The sequence below is a fragment of the Cydia fagiglandana genome, chromosome Z (genome assembly GCF_963556715.1).
Source record: "Cydia fagiglandana chromosome Z, ilCydFagi1.1, whole genome shotgun sequence".
Taxonomy (NCBI): Eukaryota; Metazoa; Arthropoda; class Insecta; order Lepidoptera; family Tortricidae; genus Cydia; species Cydia fagiglandana.
In genome coordinates, this window is record NC_085959.1 from 16,368,104 (window position 1) to 16,388,135 (window position 20,032).

The 20,032-nt window shown below is 35.0% G+C and overlaps 1 protein-coding gene across 1 annotated transcript in view; it reads right to left on the reverse strand.

Annotated features, from left to right (window-relative positions):
• LOC134679037 (uncharacterized) overlaps positions 1–20,032 on the reverse strand; it is a 71,387-nt gene that overhangs the window by 42,729 nt on the left and 8,626 nt on the right. The window contains exons 8-9 of the mRNA XM_063537847.1: positions 18,391–18,516; positions 17,994–18,101 (exon numbers count right to left, since the gene is read on the reverse strand). Of these exons, the coding sequence (XP_063393917.1) occupies positions 17,994–18,101; positions 18,391–18,516 (234 nt within the window). The remainder of the gene's footprint in view (positions 1–17,993; positions 18,102–18,390; positions 18,517–20,032) is intronic.

A 20,032-nucleotide genomic window follows, 5' to 3' on the forward strand; every position in this document is an offset into this window, starting at 1 on the left:
GACACCAAAACTCATTGTATATAGGTAAGTAATAAATGTCAGTCCGTACAACAAAAGCCTAGATATTGTTGCCTTCATATCAGGCGATTCGTTTTCGCAGGGAAATGATGAGAATCACGATTCCTTCGGAGGTCAACTTCTACTAAGCATTAGTTCATACCCGGAATGACGTTGTGGCGACCACCGGCTCGCCACTCTCTACGCGCCTAAGTCCGCGCGCCTGCGCGATGCGCCACGTCCGTCGCTTAGCAACGACTCACAATACAACACAATACCTTCTGCCTAAGAAGAAAAATCGTTCGTTATTTTTAAATCGTTTTATAAATTTATGTAAATAATATTCTCCTATTCATAACTTAGTTTCCCTTACATAACATGCTACAACGCTATGGGGAGAACTAACAAAGCAGCGTACAAAAAACATCAGTGGTCAGGTGGAAAAAGGAAACATTCGTCTCCTACACTGCGCCATCTAGTTTACAGTATTGTCCCTAGTTAGCTAATGAAAGTAATAAGAGAAAAGCCACTTTCTGTACTAGCGACCTCTAGTCTATTTTGGCGTAATAGTAATACGACTGACACCTGGTGAATGACAGTACGTATGGTAGTGTGCGTGAATGTAAGAAATTGCAATATTTTGCAGTTTATACAGATTTTTGATGAAATTTACAGACTGTCGAGTGTAAATATTTCGATTTAGACGTCATATTTTTTGTTGTCGTCGCCAGATATCAACATGTCTTAAAAATGTTTGAGTTTTGGAAACGATAGTGATAATTCGAAAATTGTGCACAGTCACGCCATCTTTTGGCGGTTAGTCGGCAGGACATCCCTACACATCCACCCAATATTTTCGCCTAAGAAATAAAAATAACGCGAAAAAAAACGCCCTGGAAAGTATTGATTAAAGGAAAATTATAGCGTAAGAAATAAACATGTTTCGATAATTTGAGAATAAAGAAACAAGCGAATGACAAAAAAAAGGTATGGGTAAATTCGCGTGGGAAAAAATGCAGATGGAAAATTTGCTACGCCGATTTAACGATTTTGGGAGAAAGATCTATACACTCAGTTAAACAACGTTGCATACAATACTTTTTCTACGACCAAGCACTTTGAAATAAAATTGTAAAGAACTCCGCACAAAATGATCGGTAATAGCCGTTCGGTCGATTAAGCTGAAATTTTATGAAAATATAGCCTCTAATACTCTGATCAACCGTGTGAAGTTGCAAAATTAATTAATGACTAGTTTATAAAACAAGACTATTTGAAATATACTTATTTACGTAGTAGGTATTGATAATTATCGTCTCTTATCATCTATAAAGTAGCGAGACCAATTCAAATGGCATGAAGAACTCGTGCGAAATGTCAGAATTAATAAATCAGTGTCAAGCTGTCATTCACTACAGAGTATTTTTTAATTCACGATAATAGTAAAATATGGTTTTTGCACTTCGCCCTATAAAATGGCTTTTCGAAATAGGATTCCTTGCTACATATGGGATGCTGCCTTAGTGCCGCGAGCAACGGTGCGATTGCTTCGAGAAGACGGAGATATTTTACTAGAAATAGCGAAGGAAAGGCGGGATGAAGCTGGTGGATTACCAGTAGACGTAAATGGCGACACTCGTATCTGCCATAATTGTAACTTATTAATTAACCGTGACATTCAGACGCTGAAGGATGATCCCCAGTGTTTGCGGCTAAATACTTGTTTTGTATGCAACGGCGTTAACAACATTCTCAGATTGTCACCGGAGTGCCGGGTTTATATTGTTGCGAAAAGAAACATCTATGTGCCGATTAGGTACGTGTGCTGCAGAGCACACTTAGATGAAAGAGGTTTTTTGATCGAAGATATTTTAGTGAATCTGAAGTATATCAACAGACCATTTATATTAAACGGAAATGAGTTACAAATATTTTTGAATGCGTTACGTGACGAAATAAATATCAGTGCCTGAGCACTGATATCAAGGTGATCGTCGAGCGTCGATATCAGGATGAGAAGGAATTGACAGATGAAGAGTTTAAATCACTTTCCCCCGTTAATAATAAAAAGCCAGGTTGCTACAGTGTACGTAAACTAATCATAATTATATGTAAGTAAAAAATATTGAACATAAAAATTGTCATATTTTAAAAACTAGTCATTAATTAAAGTTGCAACTTCACACGGTTGATCAGAGTATTAGAGGCTATATTTTCACAAAATTTCAGCCAAATCGACCGAACGGCTATTACCGATCATTTTGTGCGGGGTTCTTTAAAAAATACTTTTTATATCATGTAGTGGACTTGAATGAATAAATGAATGCAATTAAATGTCTATGGTTCACTTATTTGTCAGAGATTAACACAATTTAGAACAAATATTCATTAAATATCATGGGGCCGATTTTTGAAATTCGACCGCTCGATTTCGTGTACTTCGTTCAATAATATCTCCACTATTATGCATTTAAATTCTACTAATAGAATTTAAAACGAGTGGTCAATACCACTCGAGTCCAAATTTCTATCGCTCGCTTATTTCAAAAATTAGCATTTCGCCGTTTTCCACCGATTTTCGAGTGGCGAAATCGAGCGATCGAATTTCAAAAATCGGCCCCCATGATGAAAAAAGTTTTTCTATGGTCTCCTTTGTTCGACTTGTACTCGTACTTGTGAAAACATGGTTACATTACTAGTTTGTCAGAAACGTCAAATGCCACAAGTGGCCACAAGCCACAAGTCCTGGAATGTATGGAACCCAATACATTCCTCGACTATTCTCTTCCCGAACAGACTACCTATTCGTTTGTTTTTTTAGAAATAAATATTTTTATGTGATAAAAAAAAATGAGAATACTTTTAGGCAACTATAAAATTAATTCTGTCAACCCAGAAAAAAAAGTGTTCAATAAGTTGTTGCTACCTATTTTGAGAATCGTAGACTTCATTTGTTTTATTTCACAAGCATTTATATTTGTCAAAAATGGCATCGAAACAAGGAACTGAGACTACGCGTTATAAATTTTTACAATTCCATTATCAGCTTGGGTGAAAAGTACACAGTGGACCATTTTAATAAAGAGAATGTGTCAGTTTCTACTATTTACAGAATCATAGGCCATAGCATCCTTGACGGTAGTTTGTAAATGACCAATAATGACCAAGAGAAGGCTGACACTGTTCCATAGTACCTACTTTTAATTATAACCGATAACAATTGGCCTGATGACAAATTTTGAAATCCCTTTTAATATTGTCGGTACACTTGTATTGGTTCCGAAAAACACAATATTTCAGCTATACTCATAAGATTTAACATAAATAATTGCATTTTATTATAGCCAGTTTAAACATCGCGCGAAAACGCCTCGCACGCCATTTGTGACGTCATAAATTATGGTGGTAGACATTGCTTACATACTTACAGTTACGAATTTCCCTTGAATAATGATAGGTATTGTGAATTCAGCACCATATATGCACCATTAGGGATGATAAATACATTACAAAAATTGTTCACAATAAGTCATTTTATACAAAGACTCTCACACGGTTACAATTTAAGATGAATTATTTAGATACATGTAAATTTTGAGTGAAAATCACCGAGCGCCGGATTTACTTTTTAATTTTTAATGTTTCTAGTTACGACAACCATCATAGGCCAGTCATATCGAACATTAAATTCGCAAGCTAACGGCTAGTTCTGATTTTTTTATATGTTGTTAGGATCACTACCAGCATTGTAAATCCAAGTTTGCAGCTTCGAAAGACCTGTGCTAATTTTGCACCACTCAAAAAACCGCGAAATTTTCGTACTTTTTTTGGTATTCTCAATATAAGTCCTAAACTATGCATTTTTTATCAAAAAGGTCTATGAACTAACTAAAGTTAACTAAAATTGCTACAATTTGAGACTATAATCAATTATGTAAGTTCAATACTTACCGAGATACCGCTCTACAAAAATGGACAATTTTATCCAGTATAGTGAAATTTTAACATTCGGGCAGTTTTCGACCCCGAAATCAGAAAAAAATACTTATTTTACGGGTAATTTAATAAAACGATGTTGTAGCAAATGTAATTATCTTTAATATTAAGCAAACAATGGTATCTCTTGACTGTACCGTTTACTCACTAATCTTAAAAATCCAAAAAGTGGGAAAACTGCGTTTTTCGCAAATTTGCTCTGTTTAGTTCTCACAATGGTTTGGGGGTAATCCGAATTATAAATATTTATTAAACATATTTAAAAGTTATCAAAAATAACATTAAGTTACAGCTGTTCATTTTGAAATAATTCAGTCTGAAAAATAGGCATATCGACGTCGTCTTCAATTTCTTCTGCGATTTCAAGCATGGCGACGTTGTGACAAGAGACACCGGAGCAAAGTTTGCATAACTCTGAGCATTTAAGGCCTGCTGCTTTAATGCAGATACAGCCGCCTCCGCTACAGCCTTTCTTGTATCCGCAAAATTTCAGAAGGAAGGGAGGTGCCACTACTTCACTCGTCATTTTTATTGGAATGAGCCCCTGTTTGGTCTTTTCCCATCCCCATTGAGTTGCATCGTTTTCCACCCCCAACCACTTCTAAATTTGGTGGTAAGTTCGGTAAGCATAGAATGTTGCACCATCTTCCGTTGGAGGCAAACGGGCCAAGTCAACCTTAGCAAAGGCGGCTGTTTTTATATATTTTTTTGTAGCGTAAGCTAAGGAGCATGGAGCGTATCTTTTGTGTAGTCCCCTCCATATAAAGCTACTAGGCATTTTGCTCCGGCATATGCGATGGCTGGGTAGGCTGCATTAGGTTGCAGGGATACTTCAGCTATGATGATAAGCTCAACGTTCTTCTTAATGGCGCTCCACAGTTTGTTCCCCACATGCCAGAAAAGGGCAGAGGTAGTATCACACCCAGTGAAGGCGGGGAGAAACAACTCGAATCCTGGGGAACTTCCAAATCTCCGCGATTAAATGAGGTTGAGGAATATTGTATGGGGCCAGAGCCACCACTGCCACTTTTCTGGAAATAAACATTCTTTCACAACCGAACCCATGTAGAAGGACAACACATCCTGGCCAATGATTAGCACTGATTTAAAAGAGGTGCTCTTGTCAAGTGCCGCCTTGACGATGCCACAGTCAGAATCCTCGACTGCCTGCTTTGTCTCAATTCCCTGACTTTGGAGGGCGAAGCATATCAGGGCAATCAGTCGCCGCTTGTTGCTGTCGTTAGTCAATTACTTCTCCTGGGCTATTTTTATTATGGTTGACTCTTGAAAGACGATTTCGTTACACTGCAGAGAACCATAGCGCCTTGCGCGTTCGGCAGTTTTTGTGTTATTCTCTGCTTCATCCTCAGGATATCTGTCAAAGACCAGAGCAACGTTCCGTCTGAAATGATTGTAGGTGAAGCTGACGTACCCTGCAACGATATTCCTCACGGAGTTGTTACGATGCCATATCACCTTGTGCAGTAAGAAACACCCATCTACCACAACAAACATGTCGGCTCCTACTGAGATGCTTTGAGGTAGCGGAGTGAAAGCTGAGTAGAACAATGAACCCTCTTCTGTGAACAATGCCGTGGGGGGTGGAGCTAACTAAACATAGCAAATATGCGAAAAAAGCAGTTTTCCCATTTTTATGATTTGTGAGTATTAAACGGTATCTGGAACCAAAGGACTTTAAAACGCTACCCATGAGCTCCATCATCCGACACATGGATATGGTGGGAAAAGCTATTGAGAAGTTGACGGATCTTCTCTAGGGGGTAACAAGGCAAGGGCCCCCGAAAACAATAAGATAAGATAAACGGTATGGTCTAGAGATGTCGTCCTTTGCTTAAATGAAAGGTAATTACATTTTCTAGAACATCGTTTTATTATTTTACCCGTAAAATGAATATATTCCCTGATTTCGGGGTCGAAAATTTAACAAATCTTAAAATTTCGCTATACTGAATAAAATTGCCCATTTTTGCAGAGCAGTATCTCTGTAAGTATTGAACTTACAGATTTGATTCTGGTCTTAAATTGTAGCAATTTTAGTTAACTTTAGTTTTTTCATAGACGTTTTTGATAAAAAATGAATAGTTTAGGAGCTATATTGAGAATACAAAAAAAAGTATGAAAATTTCGCGGTTTTTCGAGTGGTGCAAAGTTAGCACAGGTCTTTCGAAGCTGCAAACTTGGATTTACAATGCTGGTAGTGATCCTAACAACCTTTAAAAAAATCAGAACTAGCCGTTAGCTTGCGAATTTAGCAGTTTTTTGTGTCAAATATGACCGGCCTATCATGGCAATGCCGTACAGCCAAATAATTAAAAAAGTATTTTGGGGAAATATCGTATTATTTAGCATTTTATTTATATAATATCAAATAAATATTTACTTTATATCGTGTAATAATATTCTTTGGACGTAATAAATGTTTAGTGGCGAAACAATATTGTTTTTGAACCTACAAACTCTTTGGCGAGTACGTAATGGATTACAGCCAATGGGGTAGTCAATCGTAGTCAATCGTATTTATAACTACTTTATAACTAGAGGGCGGAGTACCGGTGGCAAATTTCACACAAAAGGTATGGAGTCGTTTTTATAATTATTATTTTAGGCTTGAATAATAAAATTATTCATTTACCTAATGTACTTAGTATGGTACCTACTCGTAAATTGGAAGTAAGTACTTAACATTTATTTTCATAAATCGATTTCAGGAACACCTAAATGTTATGTCGTAAATGTTTTGGGTTATTTTTCAATTTCTTTTAACAAAGTCACCATTCATCGATATAATATTTTTTACCATATGCAACCTTTCTTTTCAAAAAGTTACTAATTTACAAATTTATGAGACATTTAGAAACTAATTATTTGACATTGTCAATTTAGACAGCTGCTTTACATCTATATTATCTGAATTATTATTGCGTCGGCTAAATATTTAAAACCGAAAAATATCAAGATGAATAAGCCATGTGAAGCAACAATTCTGCGGATGTTAGAACCGTACGAAAATCTTATATATAATGAAGAAGAATGTAGCATTCACTGTATTTCTTGCTCAGTGGATTTAAAGCAGTTGAAAAAATATAATGTCGAAAAACACGTTAACAGTAAACAACACCAAATTAACTGTGGAAACCAAAATGGCACCTTTGCTTATGATTTATGCGTTTTCCTTATAGCGTGTAACATCCCATGGAAAAGAGTTAACCATCCAGAATTTAAAAAGTTCTTTGGAAAATACTTAGATAAAGGCGTAAAACTTCCCGAAGAAAGTGTTTTGAGAAAATACTATCTTACCAGAATATACAATGCGACCGTCAAGCAAATACGAAATACATTTTTCGATTCCAATTTATGGCTTGCGGTGGATGAGACTCTTGATAATTTCGGTAATTGCGTAGTAAATGTAATTATAAAATCACTTTATGATGCTTTACAAAGGCCATATTTGTTAGCGTGTAAAGTCATTAGTACTGTAAACGCGAACTCAATTGCAGCGGTGGTTGACGAAAGCTTGAATTTTTTGTGGGAGGATAATTTTATAGATAATATGAACAAATTTTTAATATTCTGTTCGGATAGCGCAGCGTACATGCTTGCTGCCGGCAAGATTTTGAAGAAAAAGTACACTAAAGTACGACACGTAACTTGTTTCGCTCATGGACTACACAGAGGCGCGGAGCAGATAAGATCTGAACATAAATTGGTCAATTCTTTAATATCTAATGTCAAGAAGATTTTTTTTTAAATCACCACACCGCGTCCGATTTTTCAGGGACCATGCGCAGAATGTGCCTTTACCGCCGGAACCCATTATCACTCGTTGGGGCACCTGGTTAAATGCAAGTTTTTACTAAGATAGACATTTTGACGTGATTAAAAATGTTGTGATGCAATTGAACGGTAAAGAAGCTATTGCCATTAGAAAAGCCCAGAAGTTGTTTGAAAATGAAAATTTCAAAAACGAGTTAAGCTTTATAAAAAATTGTTACGAAATTATACCTGAATCGATAGAAAAATTAGAATGCACTAAAATTCCGATAGAAGAAAGTTTTCTGGTAATAGATATAGTTAGGAGTATTTTAAGCCTCCAAGGAAGTGAAACCGTGCGAAATAAACTCGAATTGGTTTTAGATAGAAACCCAGATGCTGACGAATTAAGGAATATGATTACAATGGAAAATTATAAACAAGTCCTTAAACATGCAACTATGACATCGGTAGATGTAGAGCGATCGTTTTCCACTCATAAATGGATCTTCGATAAATTAAGAAATCGATTCACTACGAAAAACCAGGAACATGTGGCCATAGTCCAGTCATTTTATAACATGGATACGCATTTAAGTGTAGATTGTGAGGAGGACCTCGAACACATAATTCCAGTCCTCAGTTGTAATTGAATGGTCTTGAAAATAATATATCGTTTGGCAGGTATAACTTCTTAGTCTAGTATTTAGTACCTAATGATAATGTTTTGATAAGAAAACATATTATTATGTATTATAGATATTAACAACATATTACATTATATTTGAATGCTCGTAAGATAATTTCTATAAGTTCCTAAAAATTATTATGCAAAATGAATCATTTATTCGTTATTTATTTAATCATGAGAATACTTAGGCGACTCCATACATTTAGTGTGAAATTTGCCACCGGTACTCCGCCCTCTATTTATAACTACTTAGAAAAATATAAACTCTTAGACAAAAACCAGTTTGGATTTCAGAAAAATAATTCAACCACTCTTGCAGTATACACTTACATACAAACAATATTGGAACACATCAGAGATAAAACATACGGGGTCGGATTGTTATTGGACATGTCTAAAGCTTATGATAGAGTTTCACATCCCATACTACTCCAGAAATTATACAATATAGGAATCCGTGGCCCAGTTCATGCTTGGCTAAAATCATACTTACAGGACAGAAAACAATATGTACAAATAGATCATTACAATACCCAACTACATCAGATGCAGACATTTAAATCTATCCTCCGAACCACAAACAATTCCATTCCCCAAGGTAGCGTACTCGGTTGCGTACTTTTTTTAATTTATATAAATGACCTACCAAAAATAACAGAACACACATGCATTATGTTCGCTGACGATGTATCCCTCCTGTTTAAATGCCCTACAAGCAAAGATGCTAATACTCTCATCGCCGAAACATATAGAACAATAGTCGATTGGTTGCAAGACCACAATCTGGAAATTAATAATAAGAAAACGAAAGCCATCCAATTCAGACCCCATCAAAAACAGCCCATAGATATAAGTTCGACATCCGGAGAACTAAACGTAGAAGAAGTATCAGACTTTACATTATTAGGCTTCACAATTGATACTCATTTGGATTGGAAACGACATGTTGCGCGAATTAAGAACAAATTATCTTCCTTTGTGTTTGCCTTATGTAATCTAAAAGTAAATACCGATGAGCAATGTGCTCTGTCAGCCTATTACGCGTATGCTCACTCATTATTAAGTTATGGCGTTCTACTTTGGGGACACAGCGTTGATGCACATGACGCATTTATTATGCAAAAAAAGTGTATACGCATCATAGTTAACATCAGAATACCCTCTAGCTGTAAACCACATTTCATTCGACTTCGTGTATTAACCTTCCCTTCATTATATATACTAGAAACAGCCAAATTTGTACGTAAAAATATTAACCTCTATGAATCCAATAGAAATCCTCGCCGAAATCATGATTTAGCCTTACCGGAACCCAAAATGGAGACGTTTAAAAATAGTCCATACTACAGGTCTATCCACATATATAATAACATTCCCAGACAAATAAAATCAGAAGAAAATTATAATACATTTGTTAATAAATTGAAACAACTACTTATAAATAAAGCCTACTATTCAATAGCCGAATTTTTGGAGGATTAAAAATCTTATGTCCATTCTTTCATAGACTTAGGTCTACTTTTCATAATCTTGCAAATACATCTAAGACCTAATTAGAGTAATTGTTGGTTTTTGTAATGTAAATTCTATACATTGTTATGATTTTTGTATAATTAAACTACGAGCATTTATTGTAATGAGACTTTAGTATAAGATTAAAACTAATTGATATACCCTGTCCGGGTTCATGTTCACATATATTATGTGTAACTTGTATACTTATAACTTATAATGTTGTACATGATTGCAATGATTAAATGATTAAATGTAAGGTTGTCTATGTTGCTCTAAGAAATATGTCATGCATTGATGACGTCAACTCTTACGTCGCCTCTGATTGGTGTTTCAGTCAAAATGGCCGAGTGGAGAATTTCGCACTTTTATTTTATTGAATATATTAATAATCCTTCAGTTTATACTGAGATTGGGCCATATTTTAGAATCATATTAACATATACGTTTCTTTGAAACCATTATTTCCATGATCTAGACACGCGGCAGCGTGTCAAGCCAAGTTCAAGCAAAGGAACTGGCTAGCCAGCGCCAAGTGTAATATTACACGATCTAGACACGCGGCAGCGTGTCAAGCCAAGTTCAAGCAAAGGAACTGGCTAGCCAGCGCCAAGTGTAATATTACACGAACCACTTGGTGCCACTTTTGACCCTTCTATAACTCAAAACATCTTTAACGTAAACACATAAAACTACGTGTGTTTAATTATATCCATAAGGACATCTAGAAGCCCAAATTTCATGAAGCTAGCTCAAAAGGTTATAAAGATATGAAGGTCAAAAAGTCGTAAATTTTAAGACTGACTGACAGACTTATAGTACCTAAACCTAACCTACTTCCAGATGACCTAGAAGGATGAAATTTGGAATCCAGCTCAGTTATTGTGTGAAAGCGTAGGAAAAAATCTAAAAATCAAAAAAGTTATAAAATAGGGCCAAGTCAAATCTAACCTGCTTTAAGATCTCGCATTTTTTTTAAATAACAGCAATTGTTATAGGTATCCAATAAAGCAAAGAAATAGAGTTTAATACTTGTTTATAATTTTATTTTGTTCCTATAAATACATATTTGGATTTTGCATAAAATTTGGCACTCATTTAGATCTCCATTCTTTTTGCGGCGAACCCCACAGCCAAGCATAATTTTTGTACTGAACTTGGCTCTCCTTTTTTACATTTATGTTTTTGATGGGATTCTTTGTTACTGTCATCAGGCCAATTCTATAAGCCTCCGAGATGCCGCCAAAAAAATTAATGTTCTCAACCATACATCTGTAATTCGTTAAAAAAAGATAGGTCTGGAATGTGGAAAGAAGGTAAGGACTCCAAAATACACTGATGAGCAAAAAATGGATGGTTATGTCACAATATCGCAGGATGACCCGAATTACAAAAGAAAAACTTTTATTTTGGACGATGAAAGTTATTTTCATTTAAGGTGGTTCTCCTTGCTCGATTTTCATACAACTTTCTTGGCACCCTAGCTCCTATTATATAGGGTTTCTTCACTTGTATATGTAATGTTTGGGTAGTATATATATTTCTGTCTTCGCTTAACGTAAAAAAATACTAGATTTTGATTAAAATTATTAAGAAAAAAGCCTTTGAATATTGGTAAAATTTTGCCTCATTGCTTGTTTGTGTGAGTGATGCTTATAGTATCGGTGTAATTCTAACATGGCGACTTCATTTGACAAGTAATCATTTTTAATTTGTCAAAGGTGTAACAGATGGCACTTTAAAACCGCAACACAGATTACCTGTGTATTTTGTTTTATTTTCACTCAATAGAGGGAGGTATATTTAATGCACAATGCATGTTACGAGTATACCTACTCATTTAAGAATCTCCTTTCTGATATAATTTCATTCCCAGATTTAATATAACTTAATAATTATTATGATTATTACACAATAAAATACATTTATATATTTATAGAAAGGTCAGTCCAAACAATCATTCGCGTTACGGTACGGTCGTCCACCGAAAACCCTTGTGAATTCTGCTTTCGTTTCGGTAAATGTTCTCTGGAAAAGCCTGTATTTATTGTAACAATGATTTTTAAACTGAAATACCTAGCTATATTTTTCTCAAAAATATATAGGTATGTGGAGAAAAATGTCATCTTCTTGTAAATAAACAAGATTCTATAATATCTTCTGCTTGTGCATAACAATAATATTAGTAGATGATATTTTTAGGGTTCCGTACCCAAAGGGTAAAACGGGACCCTATTACTAAGACTTCGCTGTCCGTCCGTCTGTCCGTCTGTCTGTCACCAGGCTGTATCTCACGAACCGTGATAGCTAGACAGTTGAAATTTTCACAGATGATGTATTTCTGTTGCCGCTATAACAACAAATACTAAAAACAGAATAAAATAAAGATTTAAATGGGGCTCCTATACAACAAACGTGATTTTTGACCAAAGTTAAGCAACGTCGGGAGTGGTCAGTACTTGGATGGGTGACCGTTTTTTTTTTGCTTTTTTTTTGTTTTTTTTTTTGCATTATGGTACGGAACCCTTCGTGCGCGAGTCCGACTCGCACTTACCTGGTTTTTTTTCAAAAATGCTGCCTTTCACCCGAGTTAAAACACTCTACTTTTCATTTCGCATACGAGGAAAGTAAAATGCATGTGTTTTTTTAAATACATTTTTATAGTAGGTATTTTTGAGAGTAGGTATTTTTGAGAGTAGGTATTTTCAATTAACAATTTGGCCAAAAGTAATTTATGGAATGGGGAGTCAAATATCAGAATGGAAATTGTATAACAAATCCATTTATACCCAAATTTCAATTGCTTATTGTAAAAAGAATAATAAAATCGTACTTGGAATTGGAACCTAAACTGCTCTAGTGCAGAAACGTATCATTTCCTGCACACCTTTTACAACAACAATGACCCTCTTTCATATATTCGGTCAAATTGTGCTTTTTGAAAAACTAATTATAGCCAGCTTTTTATGAATGTAGTATGATACCTTAGGGTATGGTGCTTTACGCACACTAGCGTCCCTTCCCCTCCCCCTGACGCAACCCACCCTTTTTGCATGAAATATGTCCCGGTTCACAGTTTTTTACATTTTTTGAGGAAAGTATACATTTTAGGAAAAAAGTGTCAATGAAAGAAATAATCCTTAATAAATTCTTAATAAAAAAGGTCATATTCATTTTTTTTATATGATGCACCTAATTCATGTATTAGCTTGTCAAAATTCGAAATAACATAGTTTTTACTTAGGGTTCGAAACTCATTTATTATACACGGTGTAACACGAGGAAACCGAATAATTTTGACAGCGTATTCCTGATCATATTTAGAGACAAAAATGTCCTATAAACTTTTTTGAAATGCGGCTAGTTTCAGAGTTAATACCAATTTAAAAAAATAAAACAAGTTTTTATTGTTACATAGTTCAAAACGCCTTTTTGATGGTGATGTTGTTACTATGGGATTTAGTCTAAATATCCTTATTGATATGTCAAAAAGTGACAATTAAGTAACACGTTGCAAAAACTATGTTTTACGAAAAAAAAGTAAAAATCCATGTTAACTGACAAGTTTACCAATAACATTTACTTTTTATGTACATACATATATATTCAAAAAATTAAAAAATGGCGGCCAAGTGCGAGTCGGACTCGCGTTCCAAGGATTCCGTATATTACACAATTTTTAACAATGTATTTTTTATTTTATTTATTTAGATATTTAATTCAGGGAACAAGGCCCATATTACAAATACCTTACAGACTAACATACATCTGTATTTTATAAACTTAAAACTAAACATTATTTATGCGAAACGTGAGTGAAATCTTTAAAAAATCCGTAGGAGTCGGATCAAAAACTGTAATTAAGTCCGACTCACGCTTGACTGTACATTTCTAACAGGTTTTCCTGTCATCTATAGGTATAGACCTATTTTATGTATTTTTTTTAAATTTTAAACCTAGTAGTTTCGGAGATAAAGGGGGAGGGGGGACTAGTCATTTTTTGCCTATTTTCTTGAATAACTTCTAAACTGTTTATTCGAAAATTATAAAAAATATATATTTGAGATCCTTACAATAAGCTCTTTCATTTGATATGTAACATGATATAGTTTGAATATTTTCATTTACCCCCCAAAAGTGACCCCTATGTTTAAAATTCATTTGTTTACAAACTTACATATGTGTACCAAATTTCAACTTGATTGGTACAGTAGTTCCGGAGAAAATCGGCTGTGACAGACGGACAGACAGACAGACGCACGAGTGATCCTATAAGGGTTCCGTTTTTTCCTTTTGAGGTACGGAACCCTAAAAACAATAAAAAAAATTGTTTTCGGCGAAATTGACCTAAACTCATACAAACATTTTTTCCTTCTTTTAATTTGACCTCAGAAATAAAATCTTTCGCATTTCTTGAGGACACCTTGTATAATAAGTGTTATAAAATGAATATAACCTTTTTTACTAAGAATTTAATAAGGAACTATTTCTTTCATTGACACTTTTATCCTAAAATGTATACATGAGGTCAAAAAAAAGGAAAAAATGTAATATGTGTTTAGGTCAATTTCGCCAAAAAAAAAAATTTTGTTTGGTTTTTTTTTTAAATTTTATGAATGAATTTGTATATAAAAATTAAATGCTATTGGTAAACTTGTCACTTAAAATGGTTTTTTTTTTCGTAAAACTTAGTTTTTGCAAAGTGTTACTTGTCACTTTTTGTCATATCAATAAGGATATTTAGACTAAATCCCATAGTAGCAACATCGCCATCAAAAAGGCGTTTTGAACTATGTAACAATAGAAACTTGTTTTTTTTTATTGGTATTAACTCTGAAACTAGGCGAATTTCAAAAAAGTTTATAGGACATTTTTGTCTCTAAATGTGATCAGGAATACGCTGTTAAAATTATTCGGTTTCCTCATGTTACACCGTGTATAATAAATGAGTTTCGAACCCTAAGTAAAAACTATGTTATTTCGAATTTTAACAAGCTAATACATGAATGTGCATCATGTAAAAAAATCAATATGACCTTTTTTATTAAGAATTTATTAAGGATTATTTCTTTCATTGACCCTTTTTTGCCTAAAATATATACTTTCCTCAAAAAATGTAAAAAACGGTGAACCGGGACATATTTCATGCAAAAAGGGGGGGGTTGCGTCAGGGGGAGGGGAAGGGACGCTAGTGTGCGTAAAGCACCATACCCTAAGGTATCATACTACATTCATAAATGGCTGGCTATAATTAGTTTGTCTTCCCCATACATTAGAACACAATTTAACCGAATATAGCATGAGAAATGAAACGGATATTTCTTGTTTTCTTTGCATTAGCATTTTTCTCTCGATAATTTAATCAATTTGCAACATAAGTAGAAGAATCCTCATATATCCATAAATATCAAAATATAAAAGGACATACATTTTCAGAAGAATTCCCCGTGCGACGTTGCCAAATGTAGCCAAATGGTTTAAAGTACAACATGCTCGCAACGTTTGGATGTCAATAAGTCGAAAATGAAAAATTATATTTCAAATCAATTCAAACTTGATATTTTTGACAGTAATTGGTTACTTAAATAAGAAGGCATTTTTCGCCCGGGTCTACTATGGTCAAATGGTCTAGTGGCTTTTAGCTACTGAGTATAAGTCTAACAAGTTGAACAGCATGACAGGGTTCAAACCACGAACAAAGACTCATTTCTTTTTGTATTCATTTATTTATTTTGTTTCATCTTTTTGCTAATTTTATATGCCTTATTTTAAAAGTTATTTTAAGTAAATGTGTTGTATTTGATTATTTCATGTAGGTATATCATTTCAATAAAATTTTGGAAACTTTTATTTTATACCTGGTCAAGCAAATCTTGTCAGTAAAAAAACCGGGCAAGTGCGAGTCGGACTCGCGCACGAAGGGTTCCGTACCATAATGCAAAAAAAAACGGTCACCCATCCAAGTACTGACCACTCCCGACGTTGCTTAACTTTGGTCAAAAATCACGTTTGTTTTATGGGAGCCCCATTTAAATCTTTATTTTATTCTGTTTTTAGTATTTGTTGTTATAGCGGCAACAGAAATACATCATCTGTGAAAATTTCAACTGTCTAGCTATCACGGATCGTGAGATACAGCCTGGTGACAGACGGACGGACGGACGGACGGACGGACAGCGAAGTCTTAGTAATAGGGTCCCGTTTTACCCTTTGGGTACGGAACCCTAAAAAGGCGCGAAATCCAAATGTTCTATGAACGATATCCCTTCGCGCCTACATTTTTCAAATTTGCCGCCTTTTTCTACTGACAAGATCTGCTTGACCAGCTATACTTCGTCGATAGTTGACTTCTTATGTACCTATTCTGCGATCCTAATTAGCCTCATGCATGACTTTTTTTTAATTATTTTAATCATTATTTATATCCTTTGAAAACCGGAAAATAAAAATACTTTTATAAATCTTCCCATAATATTATTAAAAAATAATTAAAATACTGAAAATATTTTACTCACGTAAGTTTAGTTTCAAAGAATAACATACGCTTAAAATAATTCAAAAGAGAATGCTAAAATTATAAAATAAAAAAAACTGGCATTGTCGGGGTTTGAACCATGTATCTTAGCTACAATCTGATTTTTTTCAAAATAGAGGCTACGGGTGCCACGAGCACATGACAGTTGATGGTCGAAAACATTAGTTGCTTCTGAATGCCTTGTAATTCTTAATCGTTGCTCAAACAAGAATTTATTATTTAATTTCCAATCTTTTTTCAACAATAAACATTTCATCCGCTGCGCCCTCTAGGTTACTTTACTGTAACATTACGAATCTGCTGACATTTGACACTGACTTTAAGGTGACTTTAAGTACGTAAGTGTGCGTGAATGCAAGAAATTGCAATATTTTGCAGTTGGATTCCGGTAATAACGAAATGAAACAATGTTGAGTTGAACATGTCTCGATTTGGATGTAGTATTTTTTATAGTTTTCGCACATATCAACACATCTTATGAAACTTTGTATTTTGGGAGAAATAGTGAAAATCCACAATTCGTGCACAGTGACGCCATCTTTTGGCTGATAATCGGCATCCCATCCCTAGACATCCACCTTAAGTAAAAACCATACTCCTGGAAATGATCGATACCATTACCATACTAGCGATGTTTCTACTATACCAGAGGACATAAAACACGAGTCCAAAGACAAGTTTGAGCAATAACTTATATGTGGCTTTTTCTGAAAAAGGTATATCGAAACTGTGGTTCAAGCCAAGTGGTTTAGCCGTCAATCAAATGGTTTACGAAAACGAGTGCTTGAAAAAAATATTGATGCCTTTTATCCATAACTATCATCCAGATGGACAATATGTTCTTTGGCCTGACAAACCATCTCCGAACTATGCCAAAAAAACGATACAGTTCCTAGAGGCCAATTACATTCCATTTGTGCCAAAATACGAACCCAACAACTCTTCCACAATCTCGTCCGATGAAGATTTTTTCGATCATTTGAGCAGTTTGGTTTATAAAACCAATTGGAGGGCTGAAACTTGTGCCCAACTTATAAAAAAATAAGACATTTGTTCGAAAATGCCGAAAATGGACAAAAATGCCGTCCTGCTGTTTTGTTCCAACATCATGTCTACTTCGACGAACAGCTAATCACAGGTCTTATTCAAATGTACATTAACGTTTTTGTAAATAATACTCTTCTATATATTCTACAATATAGCATTTTTTTTAAATACCTCTACTATGTATTCTCATTTTTTTGTAATCACCCGTTACACTTGAAGACGAGGCTCTCACAAACTTATTCAATAAATATTTGGATTATCACTGATCACTTGATCAGAGAGCGACAATGGCAAGCCGTATGATTATTTTGTCAACTATTACCTTCATAATATATTGAACGAGATCTCGAAAGTAAAATCCGTCAACCCGTTTGAGAAAACATTATGTAACTATTACATTGTTATTATTGATTGTCAAGTTGTATAAATAAGGAAGTAAGTTACCTGTCCTGAGAAGCTGTTGAGGTGGCTTATGCTATGGCTGGAGTGGCGCGGTTTGAGCGCGCGGTCCACCGCCGGTGGCAGAGACTTCACATTGCAATACTGCATTGACTGGAACAACCATAACAAATACAAAATACAGGAAATTGGTTTTATTATGTATGTAGATCTCATCGCAAATTATGTGGTTCATTTTAAAACATCAGAATTTTGACACTGGTTTTGTCTTTGTGGTGGTTTGGTCTTTGTCATTGATGACACAAGCAAAGTTCCTAAGACCTCTTTTTTGTCTCAGTATTTGGTGAGTTTAACGCCTAGACCACGACGCATACGTTGGGTGGCCCTCTGGTAAGGCGAGTAACATGTTTCATCTATAAAGTGGTCCGTGAGTGCAAGTTACCGGGTGTCCGGGTGAGAGCTCCTCATCATCGTCATCGGTGGCGACGGCGGCGGGAGCGGGGAAGCGGGCGGGCGAGCGCCGCCGCGCCGCGCCCACCCCACTCGCCACTCCCAACGTGCACTGCACCTATCGCACATATATGCACATATATCGAACCCATTTTTACATCTACTTTATAATAGTACATTACTACAGAGGCCGGGACAAAAGGGGTTGCCGGCCGAAGACATATAGACGGCCGAGCGAAGCGAGGCCGGATAGGTCTGAGCGCGGGCAACCCCATTTCCCGCTGAGGTATGTATAGTGCTTTTCTCAAACATGCAATGAAATAAATAAAATAAAAAATCCACGAAACCCAAGTTTTATTTATAGATAAAACTAAAAGTAAACTACACCCAAAATATAACCAACACGTACCTATATCATTATCACGCGTATGTTTTACACGAGTCGTGTATTTTTACTACCCGTATATTTTCATGTATCTTTGATTTTTTCGCCTTGTATCCGTCTGACTGTCGTTTTCGTCACATAAGTTTACATAGTCTTTCATATTGATATCATATTACACATACATCGTTGCTTTATGCATGGAGTAAATAAGTATAATTTCCACAGTGTTGACGAATTTGTAGTTACATTCATTTAAAATATGCCACAAAACTGTTTCTAATAAACTGTAAGCCATTTTTCTTAGTTTCTCAAATAATAAAATTGCCATAAGCAACCATATACATACTTCGTCTTTGATTTGGCGGCAGAGGCAGCAAGTTATTTAAAATCAATTCTGCTTACGCTGCCAATTCCAACACCTACGATTACAATTAATTTCATTATTTCGTCGGAACTCGTATTAAAGTAAAAAAATCAACAACGCACCATAAATCCAATAAAACAGAATGAAAATTTTTCAACTTTACCTCCATAACAATTTAAAAAAAATAACTACGCGTGTTTGAGTAGACCTTTTTACCGCTAACGTTTAGATGAAATATTTTAAATGTTTTTATTTGTGTAGTTAAATTTATATTTTAAAATTATAAAATTTGGTTAATAATGTATTATTTATTAAGTTCATGTTGATTTTATACAAATAAAACTGCAAATTATAGCAAACATTGTTTATTGTTTTTTTTTTATAGGCGTAGTGGCAGTGTCATTACGAACCATAAAGCCAATACTGCCTCTAGTTTTTTTTTTATGGATGAATGCGACGATGCTGTGTCACAAATATCTGTGAAATGAAAATTAAAAAAGAGGACTTTGCCGGCCTAGGCCTGCAAGATTTGTATGAAATTCCATTAAATACCTTTTGTCCTAGCCGCACCTGAAACGTCATACTTCGCAGCCTATTATAAGGAACATAACATCAATATTTCATTGCATGTTTGAGAAAATATTATTACTATGTAAATACATTTGGCACAAAAAAGGGATGTTTATCATATTCAGTGCCAGCGAGTGCTACGCGCTACAAACGCACTAAGAGCTGATTTAGACGGCGCGCGAACTCGTATGCGATGTTAGTTACATTGAGGATTATTGGTTACATCCAATTCAGCCGACCAATCAAATACCGCAATGTAATGAAACTCGCATGCGAGTTCTCGCACCGTCTAAGGGTCGGTTGCACCAAACTGTT